The sequence below is a fragment of the Canis lupus genome, chromosome 13 (genome assembly GCF_003254725.2).
Source record: "Canis lupus dingo isolate Sandy chromosome 13, ASM325472v2, whole genome shotgun sequence".
Taxonomy (NCBI): domain Eukaryota; kingdom Metazoa; phylum Chordata; class Mammalia; order Carnivora; family Canidae; genus Canis; species Canis lupus.
The window spans coordinates 35347444-35368429 of NC_064255.1; the positions used below are offsets into that span (position 1 = coordinate 35347444).

The following is a 20986-nucleotide window of genomic DNA, read 5'->3' on the forward strand; positions in this document are numbered from 1 at the left end:
TATGAACATGGCTCTTTCCTTTAAAAAATCGTTTTGGATATATTTTTTTTAAGATTTTATTTATTTATTTGAGAGAAAGAGCACAAGCAGGGGGTAGGTGGGAAAGGAGAAGCAGACTCCCCACTGAGCAGGGAGGCCAATGTGGGGCTCAATCCCAGTACCTGGAGATCATGACCTGAGCAGATAGTTAACCATTTGAGCCACTCAGATGCCCCCTCTTTAGATATTTAAATGAGACCTTGGGAGAAAGGTGATGTTGGTAATGTTGAGGATCCAACATCCTGATTCAGAACCCTCTGAAGACCTTTTTGTATTGACTGTTCATTGATTCATTCAAAACACAATTTCTCATTCTAGGAGGATTTATGTATTTCTGCCAAGAGTTTGTGGTCATTCTCATGTGAGGATAACTTTAAATTAAATCCTCAGTTTGGGTTGCTTTTTTCCTTCCAAAAAGATTTAGTTTCCTTATTTTCTTGCTTTGAGGAGTGGGAATTTTTTATTCCAATTCACCCTTTCATTGAACATGGCTTGGGGGAGTCTTGTCCTTACACATGGGTCTTCTATCCAATTCCCAATTGGGGCAGGCCGAAGGCTTACCTCCTATCCCTCCTATATGGGGTGTTGAAACTGTGTTCCCAGAGCCAGACAGTATTTGCTGGTGTCTGAGGCTCACTCACCTTCCAGGATTTATGCTTTCTAGTAGTTTTGGCCCCTAGGATTTCCCCTTACTTTCTTGCTATATATTCTGAAAAACTGAGGTAAAAGTTTTTACCTTTTAATCAGCATTTTTAAGGAAAACATGCAAAGACCGTTTTTGAGAGTTGGTAGACTGTGATATTGCCAAAACAGAAAATACAATAGTTATCTTCTGGATTTATGTATTATTTGACTTTTTTTTTCTACTAACAGACATTTTTTTTATTTAAATTTATTTTTTATTGGTGTTCAATTTGCCAACATATAGAATAACACCCAGTGCTCATCCCGTCAAGTGTCCACCTCAGTGCCCGTCACCCAGTCACCTCCACCCCCCGCCCACCTCCCCTTCCACCACCCCTAGTTTATTTCCCAGAGTTAGGAGTCTTTCATGTTCTAACAGACATTTTTTAATTAAAAAAAATAATTACGGGGGCACCTAGATGGCTCAGTCAATTAAGCGCCTGCCTTGAGCTCAGGTCATAATCCTGGGGTCCTGGGATCAAGCCCTGCATTGGGCTCCCTACTCGGTGGGGAGTCTGCTTCTCCATCTGTCTCTCCCTCTCTATTCCCCCTACTCATGCTCTCTCTCTCTCAAATAAATAAATAAAATCTTAAAAAATAATAATTATAATAATTAAGGCCCCCAGTAGACACATGAAAAGATGCTCAACATCACTCTCATCAGGGAAATGCAAATCAAAACAACAATAAGATATCACCTCACACATTTCAGAATGGCTACAGTCAAAAAGACATAAAATAACAGGTATTGGCCAGGATGTGGAAAAAGGAACCTTCATCCACTGTTGGTGGGGATGTAAACTGGTGCAGCCACTGTGGAAGAGTACGGAGATTCCTCAAAATATTAAAAATAGAAATACCATATGATCCAATAATTCTACTACTGTGTATTTACCCAAAGAAAACAAAAACACTAATTTGAAAGACATATACAATTCTATGTTTATTGCGGCATCATCTACAACAGCCAAGATATGGAAGTAGGCCAAGTGTCCATTGATAGACAACGGATAAGGATAGGATACAGATAATGGATAGAAGGATACATACATACATGCACACACAATGGAATATTACAAAGCCATAAAGAAGGATTGTGTTATTACAATAACATGGATGGACCTATTATGCAAGTCAAACAGAGAAAGACAAATATCATATAATTTCACTCATATGTGAAATCTGAAAAAACAAATGAAAAACCAAAATAAGTAGAATCGGACCTATGAATACAGAGAACATGCTGATGGTTGCCAGAGGGGAAGAGAGTGGAGTGATGGGAAAAATCGGTGAAAGGGAGTGGGAGGTAGAGGTTCCCACGTAAGGTATGAGTAAGTCATGAGAATAAAAGGCACAGCAGAGGGAATGAAGTCAATGATACTGTGATCGTGATGTATGGGGATAAACAGCAGCTACACTTGTGGTGAGCAGAACATAATGTATAAACTTGTCAAATCACTATGCTTTACACCTGAAACTAATGTAACATTGTGTCCACTACAGTCAAATTTTTAAAAATTTTAGAGAAAAATAAAATAATTAAGAGCCCAAATAGGATAGAGACTTACATAGGCATACAAAATTAAGAAAGGGGCAAACCCAAAAAATGAGAAAATAATCTACAAGGTTAATAAGATATATAGACTGGATGAAATCCACAATTCTTGAAACACCTAATCTGAACATGACAGTGAGATAAGATGTCTCTCTTGTCAGGAAAATGGCCAACATAAAATAGAACCAATTAAATCAAAAACTGGAATTCCAAATTAGGCAAATTATAGAGGCTACCAACTCCACGGGCTTCCTTCCTGGAAAAAAGGCAGATTTGCTGGCACTTAACTGTTGAACCTGACTCCAGGTGAGAACTGTACAAAGTGAGTGCTCAGTAAGCATCTAGTTAGTGAAATACGTGATAAAGAAATATGGAGGCACCTGGGTGGCTCATTCAGTTAAATGCCTGACTCTTGGTTTCAGCTCAGGTCATGATCTCAGGGTCGTGGGATCGAGCCCTGTGCCAGGCTCCACGTTCAGCACAAAGTCTCCTTGAGACTCTCTCTCCCTCTGTACCTCCCCCTGCTTGTGCACACACTCACTTTCTCTCTAAAATAAATAAATAAAATCTTTAAAAAAAAAAAAAAAAAAGAAGGACAAGTTTCAACAACAGAAATGGTAATACCATTCACCTGTATTATAAAGTATGTCATCACTTTCAGTGATCAATATTGTGAGGTCCTCTGATATCAAGGATTTTATGACAATGCTCACTCAGGGACAGACCTCCTCAGTGAGCGCCACAGCTGTACAATCCAGCTGACCCACGACACTTCACTGAGATGCTCCTAAGGCACATCAACCTCCACCTGCACACAGCTGATCCATGGACTTCCTCCCACAGCTGCCGTCCTTCAGGGATCCAGGCCACCTACAGCCACTTGCACACTCCAGGCATGGAGCATCATGTTTGTACCTTCCACTTGCTCACAGCCTGTCTGTAATCAGTGACCAAGTCCCATTGGGTGTGCACACCCCAAAAGCTGCTCACACACATTTACTCTGAGCCATGCTCAGATACCATGCTGTTCTCTGCAGACGTGTTATCTCACTGAAACTTCACAATAATCCTGAGAAGTCGGGGCATTAGCAGTTCAACTGATTAGAGAAATTCTGTCCCTTTAAGTAAGCCATGCAGGTCATTTAGCCACTAAGTGGCAGAGCTAGGATGAAGGCCCACTTGACGGTCAAAGCTCAAAGCCACCTCCTCTACATCATCCCATCACCTCCTGCCCAGCCTTTCACAGGTTTCCAAGCACTCCACATGCAGAAGAGTGATCCTTTACAGCACTGTACGCCCTTAAGAACCTTGATGGCTGTACACTGCTCTTAGGATAAAGCCTAAGGGAAACTGCACACAGCCTATAAAGCCTGCATAGTCTGTTTCCTGCCACCTCCTCGGGCATGCTGCTTGCCCAACCCTGGATGTCTCAGCCTCGAAGCAGCCATGCTCCCTCCCACCATAAGGTTTCCCACTTGCGATTCCCTTGGGCTAGAACTTGAATTCTGTTTTGGGTTGGTTTTTTTTTTTTTTAATAATAATAAATTTATTTTTTATTGGTGTTCAATTTGCCAACATACAGAATAACACCCAGTGCTCATCCCATCAAGTGCCCCCCTCAGTGCCATGCACCCATTCACCCCCACCCCCCGCCCTCCTCCCCTTCCACCACCCCTAGTTCGTTTCCCAGAGTTAGGAGTCTTCCATGTTCTGTCTCCCTTTCTGATATTTCCTACCCATTTCTTCTCCCTTCCCCTCTATTCCCTTTCACTATTATTTATATTCCCCAAATGAATGAGACCATATAATGTTTGTCATTCTCCGATTGACTTACCTCACTCAGCATAATACCCTCCAGTTCCATCCACGTCGAAGCAAATGGTGGGTATTTGTCATTTCTAATGGCTGAGTAATATTCCATTGTATACATAAACCACATCTTCTTTATCCATTCGGGCTTTTTTTTTTTTTTTAAGATTTTATTTATTTGACAGAGAGCACAAAGTAGTGTCACAGGGAGGAAGAGAAGCAGACTCCCTGCTGAGCAGGGAACCTGACATGGGGCTCGATCCCAAGATCTGGAGATCATGACCTGAGCCAAAGGCAGATGCTCAACTGCCTGAGCCACTCAGGTGCCCCTAGAATTTGAATTTTGTAGAACCCTGGGCTCCCATGCAGGCATATGACACCATGTAAATCTCCAACAGTGGATTCCACTACCACCCTCTTCAATGTGGATCCAACACCAACTCTCAGAATATGCTTTCAGGGACACATGGGTGGCTCTGTGGTTGAGCGTCTGCCTTTGGCTCAGGGCATGATCCTGGAGTCCCAGGATCAAACCCCGCTTCAGGCTCCCCACAGGAAGCTTGCTTCTCCCTCTGCTGAGGTCTCTGCCTCTCTCTCTCTGTCTCTCATGAATAAATAAAATCTTAAAAAATAAAAAAAAGAAATATGTTTTCATAGGATGAACCTAAATCTTGATCCTTATGAGTTCCATTCATTAAGACTTCATCAGTGCTTGTGGCTCTGTTTCAACAGATGACTGGCGAAGTATTTAGAAAGCTCCCTGTAGCAGGTCGTGATGAGCATGCTAGACAATGCCAAGAGCTGGCTGTGGTTACAACTGCAGCCAACCAACACGACCATGGGCGACAGTTCCCTGCTTCTCACGAGGGCTGCTCCATCACTTACAGTTGTAGCTATTTAATAAACACACGGGCTAATGAGTCAGGCTCCTTAAACATGACCCTCTTCAAAGATTCATATGAATTAGGCTTCAAGTACAGCAGTCATACTAGAAATTTAATTTGAAACTGACAGCCCTAGCTACACTACGCATCTGACCTAAAGCATCTGACTGAATATACCCAAGGGGGCGGGGGTGGTAAAGAAATAAAGATGAATCCTTCCTGAATAAGCTCCCAGTATCATCCATAGTGCCCCCTCCAATTTCTCGCATTCACGTATGTGTTCAGGTAGCATAACCTGAATCAGGGTTTCCTGTTTATAAAATGGGAGGACAGGGGATCGCTGGGTGGCTCAGCTGTTTAGCGCCTGCCTTCGGCCTGGGGCGTGATCCTGGAGTCCCAGGACTGAGTCCCACAGTGAGCTCCCTTCATGGAGCATGCTTCTCCCTCTACCTGTGTCTCTGCCTCTCTCTGTGTCTTTCATGAATAAATAAATAAAAATCTTTAAAAAGAAAAAGAAAAGAAAACGGGAGGACAGACACTGTTGTGAATAGATTCATTTAACAAACAAGAGATCTGGCATTTACTATGAATAAGATCTTAGGAATACACAGATACATGATACACAGTCCTGCCCTCAAGAAGCCCAGGCTTGCTTTTTCGTTTACAATGTACAGCATTAGAAAAACTAAAAGAATGATGGGGCAGTTGGGCCTTCAGCTCAGGTCGTGATCCAGGGTCCCACTAGAGCAGGAGGCATCTGCTCTGTCTTGGACGTCTGTTAGCCCGTGCTGTTAGCCCTCCCCACCCCTCAATGCACAGGGCTCCCACAAGATGACTGGGCCAGACCCCACGGCTTCGCGGGCAGCTCCCCACCCAAGGCCCATCTGCTCGTGTCCCTCCAGCAACGACTCCTCACCACCCGATTTCCTTCCTGCTCCCCACAAAACCCCTCTCCTAAATACAAGGCCACGCCCGTATCTCGTTCAAGCAGACATATGTTCCCTCTCTCCTCTTCCTTCTCAGGAAGGAACTCGGCTCTCCTCCCTCCCCATGCACCTGTTTCTTTCTCCGTGAGAACTCTGAACTCCCCGCACGCCATCCTGCAAGCCCGCTGCCCTGCTGCCACGTTGCTGTCTTACCTCAGCTGTATCTACACTGCCCCCCTCGCGTCAAAAGCCTTTCCTGAATCTCCCCATGTCTCTGATTCTGAGCTTAATCTGACATCAAGTTCTGAGGTTACAATTATCATGTGCATATCTACCAGCTTTTGCTGGGTTTCCTTAGCAACAGCTTCATTAAGGAACCACAGCAAGAAGTTTAAAGAGGCTATTTTCCCATGTGAATGGAGTGGCCTGCACAAAATTTAAATGGCTTTGACGAGAAAATTAACCAGAGACAAAGAGGTCATCGATTCTAGTTAAGAGAATCACGAGCCAAAATGTTCTTAAATGGCCCAGAACAGTCCCTGGCGACCAGGTCTGCAACAGGCAGAGGCTCCAGGATGAGCACACATGACTCGTCCGACAGTGTGTTCTCCTACCTGCTAAGGTGTGCGGCTTGTTCCACCGGGACAAGGTCTTCAATTTCTTATGATCACTTTCTCTTGTTGTCACCTACCATTTCCTACTAATTAAAAAATTAGGGCAGCGTGAGTGGCTCAGCAGTTTAGTGCCGCCTTCAGCCCAGGGCGTGATCCTGGAGACCCGGGATCCAGTCCTACCTCGGGCTCCCTGCATGGAGCCTGCTTCTCCTTCTGTCTTTGTCTCGGCCTCTCTCTGTGTGTGTTTCTCATGAATAAATAAATAAACTTAAAAAAATGAATTTCAGTCACTTGGATTGTTTGAGAAAAGCTCTGTGATGCAGTTCACAGACCACGGACTGGAGAGTCACAACCAGCTAGGTTTAAATACCAGTGGTGGTGTTTACAACATAATCCTGGGCACGCAGCAAACTCCCATCTGCAACGTGCTCTTCTCTGCAACTGGCTACAATGAACTACTTGGCCAACTTTCTATGAGGACATGTTCAACATCTGTCTACACCCGTAGATTAAGTTAAGTGACTGCAACAAGCTGGCTGCTTCATTAGTTGTAAGTAAAATCAATGAGTTTCAGTCTACCTGATAACAGAGATGCTCTGCCTTCTTGTCCTTGCCTAGTTTAACGCCACTAGAGCAGCCTGATGAGAACATTCCCCAGCTCGGTGATCAAGCGTGTCTTCTTCTTCTGCAGAACTGATCACGGCTTGTAATAATTCATTTTATGTATGTCTATTTATTCCCTGCTTCCCCCCTAGACTTTAAGCTCAAGCAGTACATTAGGCACAGCCATGCCTGTTCAACCTCTGAGCATCCTAGGGCTAGCACCCAGCTAACACAGCACCCGGCCTCTGCTAGGGAACACAGCATGAAGGAAAGCATCAACAAGCATGCTTTCCAGAGGCCCTTTCACCTCTGAAACTGTGATCCGACTGTGCACACACTACATAAGGCTTCTCTAGCCTGAGGTTCCTGCTCTGTGGACAGGAGTAACTGATCTTAGTACCAACGGGGCAGACACACATACTGAACACATGCTATGTGCCGAGCCGTGTGGTAAGCACTTTACGTGTATTCAGATATTATTTACACTTAAAACAAATCCAGGAAGGAGTGAACATTATCATCCCCATCTCACAGATTCACAAATAGGCTACAGGAGGCTACGCATTAGTCCAGGGTCACATGGCAAGGAAACAAAGGAAACCCAAGTCTCGGACGCCAGAACTGCTCCTTCTCTTATTCCTACCTCACCGCTGGCCTGTGATACCAACACGTCCAATACACAAATTCACAGACAGTTATTAAATGAAACGTGCACTGCCATTCACTATGCGAGATAACTATCGTAAAGCACTTTCATAAACTTAAAAGACATGTCGATCCCTGTCCCTGCTCACAAACGAAAGGAATTCTGCAGGAGCCCTACCCAGCACCATGAGATCCAAGGGTGTTTTTTACCCATTTTTATGTTTGCACAGGGCTTCTTAAAGTAGAAAATACCTGCAAGAACCACATTCCTCCTTTCAAAACTTCCACAGTAGCCAAAGTCTGCCGGGAATCAATACAACTCATCAATTTTACAATGAAATATACCTGATCAAGAACCAAAAGCTCATCCTATTTCAGAAAAACCAGACACCCCTTTTTTATTGTTATTATAAAATCCTCCTGGAACTCGTTATTTTCCAGTCTGCTCCCCTGGTAGGTACCCATGGAAATGAGTCAACTAAGGCAAAGTGTCATGCTGGGGGAAACTCAGGGCTACCACAACATGCTCACATCCACACCCCACAGCACTCACCCCCTCTGTCGGCTGGCCCTAGTGTTGTCCATGAAGACCAAGCAAACAGGCAGGGGGCTGTGGCTGTTCCAAACAGCAGTGACCTCCCACACATTCTAAGTAAAAATAGTTTATAAAGGATTACAATACTTCAAAAATAAATTCAAAATGGATGAAAGACCTAAATGTAAGGCAGGAATCCATCAAAATCCTAGAGGAGAAAACTGGCAGCAACCTTTTCGACCTCGGCCACAGCAACTTCTTGCTAGACATGTTGCCAGAGGCAAGGGAAACAAAAGCAAAAATGAACTACTGGGACTTTGTCAGGATAAAAAGCTTCTGCACAGCAAAGAAAACAATCAACAAAACTAAAAGGTAACCTTCAGAATGGGAGAAGATATTTGCAAATGTCTTATCAGATAAAGGGCTGATATCCAAAATCTATAAAGAACTTATCAGGGGCACGCCTGGGTGGCTCAGTGGTTGAGCATCTGCCTTCAGCTCAGGGTGTGATCCCGGGGTCCTGGGATCAAGTCCCACATTGGGCTCCCTGCTCAGTGGGAAATCTGCTTCTCCCTCTCCATCTGCTCCTACCCGCAGCTCATGCTCTCTCTCTCAAATAAATACATTTAAAAAAAAGAATTTTTCAAACTCAATATCCAAAAAACAAAAAATCCAATCAAGAAATAGGCAGAAGACATGAACAGACATTTCTCCAAAGAAGACATACAAATGGCCAACAGATACATGAAAAAATGCTCCACATCACCTGCCATCAGGGAAATACAAATCGAAACCAGAGTGAGATACCACCTCACACAGGTCAGAATGGCTAAAATTAAGAACTCAGGAAACAACACCTGCTGGCAAGGATATGGAGAAAGGGGAACCCTCTTACAGTGTTGATGGGAATGCAAACTGGTGCAGCCACTCTGGAAAATAGTATGCAGGTTCCTCAAGAAGTTAAAAATAGAGCTACCCTACAACCCAACAATTATATTTCTAGGTATTTATCCAAAAGATACAAAAATACATATTCAAAGGGAAACAGGCACCCCAATGCTTATAGCAGCAATGTCCATGAAAGCCAAACTATGGAAAGAGCCTAGATGTCCACTGACAGATGAATGGACAAAGAAGATGTGGTCTATAAACACAATGGAATATTAGCCATCAGAAAGAATGAAATCTCACCATTTGCAACACTGGATGGAACTAAAGGGTATAATGTTAAGAGAAATAAGCCAATAAGAGAAAGACAAATACCATATGATTTCAATCACACATGCAATTTAAGAAACCAAATAGATGAACACATGGGAAGGGGGAAAAAGGAAAAAAAAAGAAAAGAGAGAGGGAAGCAAATAATAAGAGATTCTTAAAGACAACAAACTGAAGGTTGATGGAGGGAGATGGTGGAGGATGAGCTAGATGGGGGATGGGCATTAAGGAGGGCACTTGCTGTGATGAGCACTGGGTGTTGTAAGTAAGTAATGAATCGCTGAATTCTACTCCAGAAACTAATACCATATTGTATGCTAACTAATAAAATTTAAATAAAAATTAGCAAAAAATATTTAAATAAAAAAATAAAAGATATGCACTTATGCCCCACTCCACCCTTAAAAACAGCTTTACAGCAACACAAAATCTTCAACATCCACCTGCAAGGCAGCTCTGGCCTGCATGGGCCCTGGCATGTGAGGGCATCAAGTCCCCTGGCACTCACCATTCCCCCAATCCCAGCCCTCGCCAAGCACACCATGCACAGTCCCTGGCTTCAGGCCTCTCAAGTGCCCTCCCCTTTGCCCCCCACCGGACTGACACCTGTAGGGCTGCTGCAGGGCAAATACTACGACAGTGCTGGACATAAAGCGTCTCATCTAAACCAATCCTTCCCATCACCAGGAGAGCATGCTATTCTACTACTTCACACATCCTGACAATAAGTCTGACAATAAGTAAGGGGCGGAGTGATTTTGCTCATAAGGGACAAGGACAGGGTGTGAGCCCAAGCCCGTGTGACTGCCCTCCAATCCAGCAGGACTCCCCAGCATGAACGCCCATGAGGACCCCTCCCAACTGTCCAGCCTACCGTCTCCACACTCACAAGGTCTGGCCCCAGTACTTCTATGATGTGTCTTCCCCTCCACAGTCCCTCAAGAACAAACCGCTCAGGCCAAGCGACCACCACCGCACAGCTCTGACTCCCTGTGGTGTGATCTCCTTTAATGGTCCAAACACTGCAGTTTGGTTTATTTGTTTGTACTGGGTTTACTGGCTTTCCTGTTTTGGTCTCTCCCTTCAGTGTCAGGCTGACGGCTGACAGCTGCCGCTTCTTACTCACTCGGGCTGCCTCCCCATGGGTCTGAGCTGGGGAATCGCTGTGACAAGGGGCCAGAGGGGCAGTGAGGTGCTTCCCAGGGGAGGGCATGGAAGCACAGAGCGGCCATATCACCTGCCTAAGGAAGTGAAGCCAGAGGCCCTGTGCTTAAGTGTTATGCTAAAATAGTTATCATTTTATAGATATGGTTATAACATGAAGTATCAAAATATGTAGAAGGATACATACCAACCCAAAGATGTTCATTAGCTCTAATTTTGTTTCTAGTTATTTTATTACTATTTTGAAAGCGAAGAATGTCTAGTCAATATGGCAAGATGTTAACATGTTAAATCTGGATATAGAGGCCTGAGTGTCTTATTATTTTTTATATGTACAAAGTATGAAATTATTCTAGTCTCTGTCGAGAGCCCTCCCCCAGCCTCCACCCTCCCTCTCACCCAAGCCCCAGGCCCACATACCAAACAGGCTTTCTTTTTATCCACAACTGAATCTAGCCCTTTGGCCCCCAAAGCGTCCTCCTCAGCTTTCCCTCTCAGAGCACAGCATGAGCATCAAGCCAGAGCCTGGGCATGGGTCCAGCTGACCCTCCCACGCAGTCCTCCGTTGCTTCCTTTGTTCCACCCACACGTCTTTACAGTCTGACTCCCTCTCTCCCTATGGCAGTCCCACCACTCAGGTGAAAGCATCCATATTGCCCACCCGGCCCCCACATCAGTCCTCTCTACTTGAGACAAATGGGATCATATCATTCCCATGCCTGTCAGGCCTTTCCTCTAAAGCCCACATGCTCAGAATAAACAGCAAACCCTTCCCCTGGCCAACAAGCCCTCCAGCTCTGATCGTGCCCCCTCTCTCAAGCTCCTCTCAAGCTCACTCTCCAGCCTGTCTCCACGTGATCTAGTCCCTTCCAGGGAAGGTGCTCTCTCTGATTTCAAACTCACTGAGCCATCTTCCTGAAATGCTCGGTTCCCACCTCCTCCTCTCCTAGCTGTCTCCTATCCATCCTAACCATCCCAGCTTGAACCTCACTGCCTCAGACAGCCCCTGACCCCACACCCTCCACCACCAGCAAACTAGCTTAAATCCATTTACCTCTTGTTCTCCATCCCCTTTTCTCTACGCACCCTACCACTGAAGGTCTATCTTTGCTGTGAAACTGCCAGCTCATGGAGGGCAGAACATGCCTTCTCCATTCCTCCTTCCCACCCCCAGCACAGCCTGCGCTCAGCAAACACCTTTGCTGATACAATCACTTGTGTTCTGCTCTCGGCCATGGGTCCTTAAGCAAGCTGCTAAACTTGAGACTTGTTGCCTCATCCATAAAAATCCAAGTTAATTTGCTAAATGTCTCAAATCTTTCTAGAATACCAACTTTGTGATTTTTGCATTAGCAACCTACAACTAAGAGTTCTAATGATTTTGTTTTATTACCACCAAATCCAGATGCAGACTGAGTAGCACTTATTGAGTGCCTGCTGTGTAACATGAGCTGTATAAAGGACTTTCACAGACTTCCTGTTTCAGAAACCTAATGACCCAGACAGGGTGACAAATGGCAGTCACATCACAAGTGATGAGAGTAAGGCAAGAGGCACAGAGCTGCTTCAAGGTCACAAAGCTGGAAAAGTGGTTTCTCCAATCAAAAAATGTTAAGGATAGGGGCCCCTGGGTGGCTCAGCAGTTGACCATCTGCCTTTGGCTCAGGGTGTGATCGCGGGGTCCTGGGATTGAGTTCTGCATCAGGCTCCCCACAGGGAGCCTGCTTCTCCCTCTACCTGTGTCTCTGCCTCTCTCTGTGTCTCTCATAAGTAAATAAAGTCTTTAAAAAAAAGGTTAAGGATAGAAAATCTGGAATTCTGAAAGTCAAGTATCATAATGTAAAGAAGTAATACAAGTGGCCACATTAGCTAGAACATCAAGTTCTGGCTGCAGAGCTTACAAAGTGCCACAGCGAACCCTGGCACAGAAGTCGGATGGGCTCATGACCAGACTCCAAAAGACCTGTGCTAATTCCTCCAGGAGCAGAGGACGTACACCCACCTGTCGAAGATTAATGTAAACCGCGTTCTGGAGAAACTCTGAGGCTTCCATGCTCCGCTTCTGAATGGCGAGGACACGCACAGCCTTGACACACGCTTCTAACTCAATCACTCCAGCATTCTTGTACTGTAGGGTATAAAAGAGGACCCTCGTCAAAAAGAAGGGTAAAGATTTTCTGCCGTATCATGAAGGTCATACCACAGGGCCTCCCAGGCCCTACAGGGCACTTCCCCAGGCTAGATGACCTGAGAGCCTCTCCCACATGGGGGGGTGGGGGGGGGCGGGTGGAGGTTTGTTTGAGAAAGTCTGTTATGGAGTCAGCGGAGGTTGGTGGATTGAACCTACAAATATCCATATAAATATGTATGCAATCATTCAAATAATACAAGCACAGTAGCTGGATATTGTATAAAACTTCAAAATATTGTCAATGGATACTTTGCTTCCATTTCCACTTAGCATCTCTTGCACTCTGAAACACCTGTAGACTCTCATCACCTGCTGAAGTTGTAAATCTATTTGACTTGGTGGTAAACATTCGAGCTCCCTGTATCGTTGTGTGCCCTCCACTGAAGTCTTCCACGTCTTTCTGATTTTCTCTCCAAGTTACTTGGTGTTGCTTCTCAGCTTCGAGATGAAGGACAAAGACAGAGGAAACAGAAAAGGCAGCCAAGGCGAGATACTAAAGCCCAAAGAGGTTAGGTGACTATGAAAATCACACAGTGGCATGATGTGGACCAGAAGCTAGGTCATCTGTACACACAGATGAAAGACAGGCAGAGGACCCTCCTTGCTTGAGTTACAGTATCTGGGCAGAGTTCTCAATGTTCACCTGCCTTTACCTATGTTCCTGTGGCCTCTCCAGTGACAGACACGACATAAAGGTGGAAAGAAAAGGAGCAAAGAGGTAAATGAAGCAAACGAATAAAAATACAGCCAGAGGCAGGCAAGTCACCCATTTGCTCTACTTGCATCACATACACAAACTTAAGAACTGGTTTCTCCCAGACATTTTTTTAAACCCATACTCAACCAAGGAAGGGAAGAGCAATATAAGTGAGCCTGCCGCTGTAGTGTACATTAATACGTACAAATAGTTTACCTTGATCAAAAACTCAGTGCTGCAGGCCTTCATGTCACCATTTGAAAGAGAATATACTTGGGTCTCAAAGAGAGCACACAGCTGGACTCCAGTCACACAGCCAGGAGACACCAGAGGGGAGACTCAAACCCAGCTCTGCGGGACTCCAAGGGTCTGCTCTTTACACTCTTGGGACTAGAAAACTCATCACCTACAGCCACTGTGCCACCTGCTGCATCCATGGCAGACAAGTCTGGAATCCTTCCTGATGTGGTGCTGCAGGCAGCCAGTAACTTTCAATCAGACCTGGCTGGTGAAGCGGCATCCACCTGCCATCCTCATAGGGCTTTGCCACAGAGGCAGGAGAGCCTGATTCCTTCCCTGCCTTAACCCGGGTTCCTTCTGCTTCTCCAGTCCAAAGGCAGTCACTACATTGCTAGATTTAGTTATACAAGCCACATGACTTCTCTCCATCTGTCTGCCCACCAATAGAACTTAGCTATGATCACTCTAGTAATTTTGGAGACAAGGTTGAAAAGACAGAAAAGAAAGGATTTTGGAAAAAGTACTTAATACTTATAATTTTTAAATAGCCAGTTACAAAATGAATATTAAAACATCAATCTGCCTTTCTATATATCAGCTGTAAGCAGCTCAAGAATATAATGGCAAAAATTCTCATCCACAAAATTACTAAAAACATATACAGTAACCAGGAATAAACTTAAAAACTATGCTCATGTTCTCCATGAAGACAACTGCAACTGTATTGCGGGACTTAAAATAAGATGTTTAAGTGCAGATATGTTAACATATTCTATAGAGAAAAGTAATTTTATAAAGATACAAGTTCTTCTAAAAATAATTCAAAACTTATTGCAAGCCCCATGAAAATTCCAATCTTTTTTTTTTTTTTTTTTTGTATCTTGAACATAATATTTCAGTATTCTTTAGGAATAATAAAGTCAAAATACTGGCCAAGAAAATCTGGGATGGGAGGAAGGAATTTTAAAGAAAAGAAGACACACTAACACATTAAATAAACTACAGGAAATAAGATATCATGATAAGGTAGGGTAAGAAAAGAAATTTGTAGAAAGGAATAAAAAGGTCAGAATTAGGGATCCCTGGGTGGCGCAGCGGTTTGGCGCCTGCCTTTGGCCCAGGGCGCGATCCTGGAGACCCGGGATCGAATCCCACGTCGGGCTCCCGGTGCATGGAGCCTGCTTCTCCCTCTGCCTATGTCTCTGCCTCTCTCTCTCTGTGACTATAATAAATAAAAAAAAAAAAAGAAGAATAGTTTAAAAAAAAAGGTCAGAATTAGACTAAAGTAGGATTTTAAATCAGAGAGAAAAGGTATGAATTCAGTAAGTCATGGTAAAACAATCAGACAGTAACCTGGAAAAAATAAATGATATTGCTGTGTCATAACGTACACAAAATAAGCTATAGGTAAGGAGGTAAATATTTTAAAATGCTAACAACAGGGGCATCAGGGTGGCTCAATTAAGCATCCAACTCTTGCTTTGGGCTCAAGCCATGATCTCGAGACCCTAAGACTGAGCCCTGTATCAGGCTCCACACTCAGCACGGAATCTGCTTGGGATTCTCTCCTCTTTCCTCCCCTGCCCCTGCTCATGGGTGCATGCACACTCTCTCTCTCTTTTCAAATATATAAATTCTTTAAAAATAATAATAATAAAATGCTAACAACAACTAATACAATACTTTCCATGTACTTAACTCTGCCTGTCCTCACTGTATCCCTTTGGGAGAGGTACTACTATCATCATCCCCATTTTAGAGATTTAAAAAAAAAAACTGAGGAAAGGAATTTTATTCTATTGTTAAGGCATTTCTAAGTATAATACTGAAGCTAAAACCCATAAGGAAAATATTTACTATATTAAAAACATGTTTTGCCAACAACCAAAAAGAAAAACTCATGAACAAAATTAAAGGCAAGCAACACAGGACTCCTGGGTGGCTCAGTGGTTGAGCATCTGCCTTTGGTTCAGGGCGTAATCCTGGAGTTCCAGGATTGAGTCCAGCATCGGGCTCCCTGCATGGAGCCTGCTTCTCCCTCTGCCTGTGCCTCTGCCTCTCTCTGTGTGTCTGTCATGAATAAATAAATCTTTTAAAAAAAAGGCAAGCAACATTAGAAAACATATTTGTAACAGACAATGATGAAAGGCAAAAAGCTGATATCCATAATATACAAAGAACTATAACAAAGCAACAAGAAAAACACCCCCACCTTAAATGTATGCAAAGGACACAAACTGGTAATTCACATAAGAAATGTACGTGTTAATAAGCAAAAAAAAAGTTCAGTATCTCACTGGTAATCAAATACAAACAGAAACAATGAAGTTACTTTTACACATCATAGTGGCAAATATACTAAAAGGATATAATAGCTGGTGAGAGCAGACTATTAACCTACTTGCAGGAAAATATGGCAATGTATAAGTAAACTCTAAAAATAACCGTATGCTCTGACTCAAGTCCACTTCTAGGGACTGCCCCATAAATCAATCAATCAATCAATCAACAGTCCAAAAAGATTTCTTATCAGGGCATTTATCATAGCACTATTTACAATTATGGGAAGGAAAACTTAAATGAGATAATATTCAGCAACAGAAAATTGGTTAAATAAATAATTCTATACCTTTTCATTCCCTATTGGAGAAGGAATTTGAGGAATAACTTGAAAGCAGCTTATGACTTGAAAGCAAATGTCATATCCAGTGATTAAATTACCAGAAATCTTAACTAAAGGAATAATCAAACAACAACACAAGAATAGGGGCACCTGGGTGGCTCAGTCAGTTGAACATCCAACTCTGGGTTTCAGCTCAGGTCATCATCTCAGGGTCATGGGATGCAGCCCCATGATGGGCTCCACATTCAGCGCAGAATCTGCTTGAGGATTCTCTCTCTCCCTCTGCTCGCCCCCTCACACTCTCTCTCTCCCTCTCCCTCTGCTCTCCTCCTCACAGTCTCTCTCTCTCTCTCTCTTTCTCTCCCCCCTCCCTCTCCCTCTGCTTCCCCCCTTGTGCTCACTCTCTCTCTCTCAAAGAACATATTTTTAAAAAAAGAACACAAGAATGTATGAACAAGGATGTTCACTGAAGCACAATTTTTCTAGCAGTGGAAAGTGAGAAGAGCCTAGGTATTCACCCAAAGATGATAATGAGGGGATCCCTGGGTGGCTCAGCAGTTTGGCACCTGCCTGAGCCCAGGGCATGATCCTGGAGACCCGGGATCGAGTCCCACATGGAGCTTTCTGCATGGAGCCTGCTTCTCCCTCTGCCTGTGTCTCTGCCTCTCTCCCTCTCTCTGTCTCTTATGAATAAAAAAATAAAATCTTAAAAAAAAAAAAAAAAAAGATGATGAAGCAAATCACAGCCAGCTGTAGGCTCTGTAGGAGCAGGCACCTCATCTGTAGCTACTACCCACTGCCCATGCTGGGCTCATGGCAGTCTCCTATGAAAGGTGTAAATGAATAAATGACTACATCCACATTTCCAAAGACTTTCTACCCTATCCGCAAGAGGGCAACAGCCTGCAGAGGGAAGACATCCATGAAGTACCTCGGAGAGAATGAAGCAAGCAGCAGAATAACACGTAGTACAGCCGCATTTTCCTAAATAAGAGATATACACTCACACGGATGTGTCATAGGCCTCACGGTCGTGAGAGAAATGTACCAGACTGTTCATTCTCATCACTCTTAGAAGTAAGGGCGGGGGAGGCAGGCAGCTCCACCTGCTGCCACTGCCACACCCCTGCACAGCTGGAGTCTCGTTTTCAGTATTTCAGAAAGTATATTTGAAATTTAAATTTTTTTTTAATCCAGAGTAACAAGAACGGTGCATCCAGAAGACGGAATGCTAGACACATCATTAAAAAGCATGCCAGGGAAGATTTAACTACAGAGAGGAACACGTAATGCGCCACATCAGAAATGCAAGTCTCCACACAGTGAGTACAGAATGCTCACCATGTTTTATGATATCAGCAATATACGTTGACAAAAGACCAGAAAATAGATACTAAAGTATTTAAATGATTATCTCTGAGCAGTGGGGCTATATGATCGTCTTTTTTCCTCTTTCTCCAAATATTAAATTAAATGTACATTTTTTGAATCAGATATATAAAATATTTTTAGGTCTATAGCATTATGCATTAGTGAATAATACATCAACACTTACAGGACCAAGTAATTGGGAGATACTGTAGTACTTCACAGCGTAAGCCAGAAAGTCCTGGTTAAAACAACACAATTATGTAAGGGGTTTACAAAGCAGTAAAATCACCTTGCTATAATAGGAAATGGCCTCCTTATACTTGTCAATTATGTCCTCAGGACTAAGACAGTTCTTAGCACGTCCGATTTCAGCACTCGTGTCAGGATTTATGCCATTGGTCGTGAGGGCACCTGCAAACCAAAAGAAGAAAAGAAATAATCTTTTGCTTTCTGTCTTGTATCTTTGTTCGTTTAGAGGGGCACAAATAGGATAAAACTTATTCTCTCCCTGCAGTTTAAATAATAAAGCCGGGGATCTCTGGGTGGCTCAGCAGTTTAGCGCCTGCCTTTGGGCCAGGGCGCGATCCTGGAGTCCCGGGATCGAGTCCCACGTCGGACTCCCGGCATGGAGCCTGCTTCTCTCTCCTCCTGTGCCTCTGCCTCTCTCTCTCTCTCTCTCTCTCTCTCTCTATCATAAATAAGTAAATAAATAAATCTAAAAGTAAATAAATAAATAAATAATAAAGCCATTTTTAAATTCTTCTTAGCTTATAGGTCTACTGTAAGACTTACCATCAAAGCACTGATTAAATGATAATTAACTCAGAATAAGTTTTCCTCCCTGTTGAAATCTTAAAGAACATAGGATGCATCATATATGAAAGTAACATGTCTGTAATAACTAGCTCGGCCGTCTTGAAGACAACACAGCCAGCACACACTGCCTCGTGGCTCTAAGCTCTGAACGTTAGCAGGAGGCCACACTGTGTCCTCAAATGAAGATAAACTACATGAAAGTGTTTTCCAAACTGTCCAGCATAAAGAAATATAACTGACAAACAAACGCTAGCATCCTGTCTGTGGCTCCCATTTTCTATTTCTGGCCAAACTCTGTCACCAAGCCCAGAAGTGCTGAACTCCGCAGCCATCAGACTCATCATGTAGGGAAGAGTTCTGGAGAAAATTCCACTTACAGAACATAACCAACTACACATGGAACTCTGAGAGGGGAAAAAAAACAGATGAAATAGTTTTTTATTTCATAGAACACAAAAAATACTCTCCTAAGCCTCCGTAACAGGAAAAGCGGTATCCTGCCAAGCCACTTGTTTATCTCCCGGACAAACTGCGTCTCCCTGACACCTGCTGGGGGCTCAGACACAAGGCTGCTGCCGATCCTTATAATCCGCGGTGCATCTCACTGCCCGCAACACATGTGCCAGCTCGTCTCCTTCCCTCACTTCTGATGTTGGCCCAATTTTCTCACCTGCTTATTTGGCATTCTGTTCTTCTATAAACTGCCTTAAATGCTTTTGGGAACAAGATAGAAGAATGAGTGGACAGACAGACAGATGGACAGGTGGCAGAGAGGCAAACGGACAGAGTGACTCCAAGAAAAGGGAAACAGAGAAAATCTCCTATGCAAAGCCCTCCTCTAGCTAGGGAAGAGAGAACCACAACAGGGAGCTATGAAGAGGCAGGTGGCTTGGGATCTTGTTTCCTCCAGATTTTGTGAAAATCACAGCAAGGGATGAGAGGATAGAACTATAAATAATAAAAGAAAAGGGCAGGCCTGAAAAAACCTAAAATGTATACCTTTTTAAAGAACAGATTCAAATCATCAAGGCCCAATGACACAATCCTTACAGAACTGAGAGTTCCAACTCCAAGCCACAAGGCATCCCTTCGGAGCAGTGAGAGTTTACACAGAGTGGCTGCAACACCATCAGAGCCAAAGATAACGATTTTGCACGTAGAAGGATTCAGCACGTGTGCTAAGAACTTCTTCCCATGCTCTCCCACACAGCCCCCAGCTGCTCTATGAGGGAGGCCCCTAGTGTACCTCATTCCTGCAGGCGAGGAAAGAAGTCCTGGAGAGGCTAAGTATTCTTACTAGTCTCCAGAATTGCAGACGTAGTTGCTCCACGGTAGGATTTAGACTGGAGCCTATGTTCTTCAGCATCATACTCTTATGCTTTGTGTGTTTTTCATGTGTATGACACATTTGTTTCTGGCTAAAAGACTATTTAGTAAGTGTATAGGCAGTTTTGATTCATCTAATAGGCTCTAACAATTTATCTTTACATCATTGACTTTTAGTCTTTTCCCTTGAAAAAAAGAAGGGAAATGTAACATGGGCCAGAGTGAAGTGGGTCCTTCCTTCCTCGTGGCATCTCCTCTCATCCAAACAATACATGATCGAGAAGGCCCCACCCAGGGAGAAGGAGCAAATGCCCCCTCCACTTTTAAAGAATTGGCATCACTGATAATGACGATTCATTTAAGGATTAACTTACACACCAGTACTGAGGCTGGGGGAAACGACACATGCAACAACCCAGAATAATACAATGTGTTGGAAACTCACACCAGCAGAACTCACCAGAGAGCTTAGTAGGTCACAGTGATTCCATTTCCTTCAATAAAAGAACAAGCTCTAAAAAACTAGCATGCAATAGATTTGATCTTTCTTGACATCTACACGTGTCAAGATGTGTTGACAGCCCACGTGTAATGTTAGTGCAAACCAGTGAAAAAAAGGAGTCATCAAGACCACAGCCTTGAGTCTACAAACAGGAAAAATCAATGAAACTGGCAGGCCGATGGCCAGGCAGGAGGAAAGGAAGAGAGAGGACATAGTTAAGAAGCGGGGGTAAAGTTCAGTAAGCAACAGCCTCACACCAGTTCTCAGGCATCCATCCAACAATCATTCATTCATTCAAGAGATAGGTACAGAGCCACAGAGTCCTCTTCTGTGCAAGACTGCATACAAGGCACAAACCAGAAAGGCAACACACACGGAAATTAAACAGATATAAGAGAGCATAAAGCAGAGACAGAGAAGCAACAGGGTTCAGATACGACAGGTGTCCACTGTGTGGCAGTGGTCCCAGCAGCAGCTGCCACGCTGGCAGCACAATGAGTCAATGACATCCACTGTCCTACTGAGAAACAAATATCCTGCAACC

The 20986-nt window shown here is 43.8% G+C and overlaps 1 protein-coding gene across 2 annotated transcripts in view; it reads right to left on the reverse strand.

The window, feature by feature from the left end:
- The window catches only part of TRAPPC9 (trafficking protein particle complex subunit 9), a 543982-nt gene that overhangs the window by 483864 nt on the left and 39132 nt on the right, over positions 1–20986 (reverse strand). For both annotated transcript variants that reach the window (XM_025450136.3, XM_049092784.1), the window contains 2 exons: positions 18088–18209; positions 12679–12804 (listed from right to left, as the gene is read on the reverse strand). In XM_025450136.3, coding sequence (XP_025305921.1) covers positions 12679–12804; positions 18088–18209 — 248 coding nt within the window. The remainder of the gene's footprint in view (positions 1–12678; positions 12805–18087; positions 18210–20986) is intronic.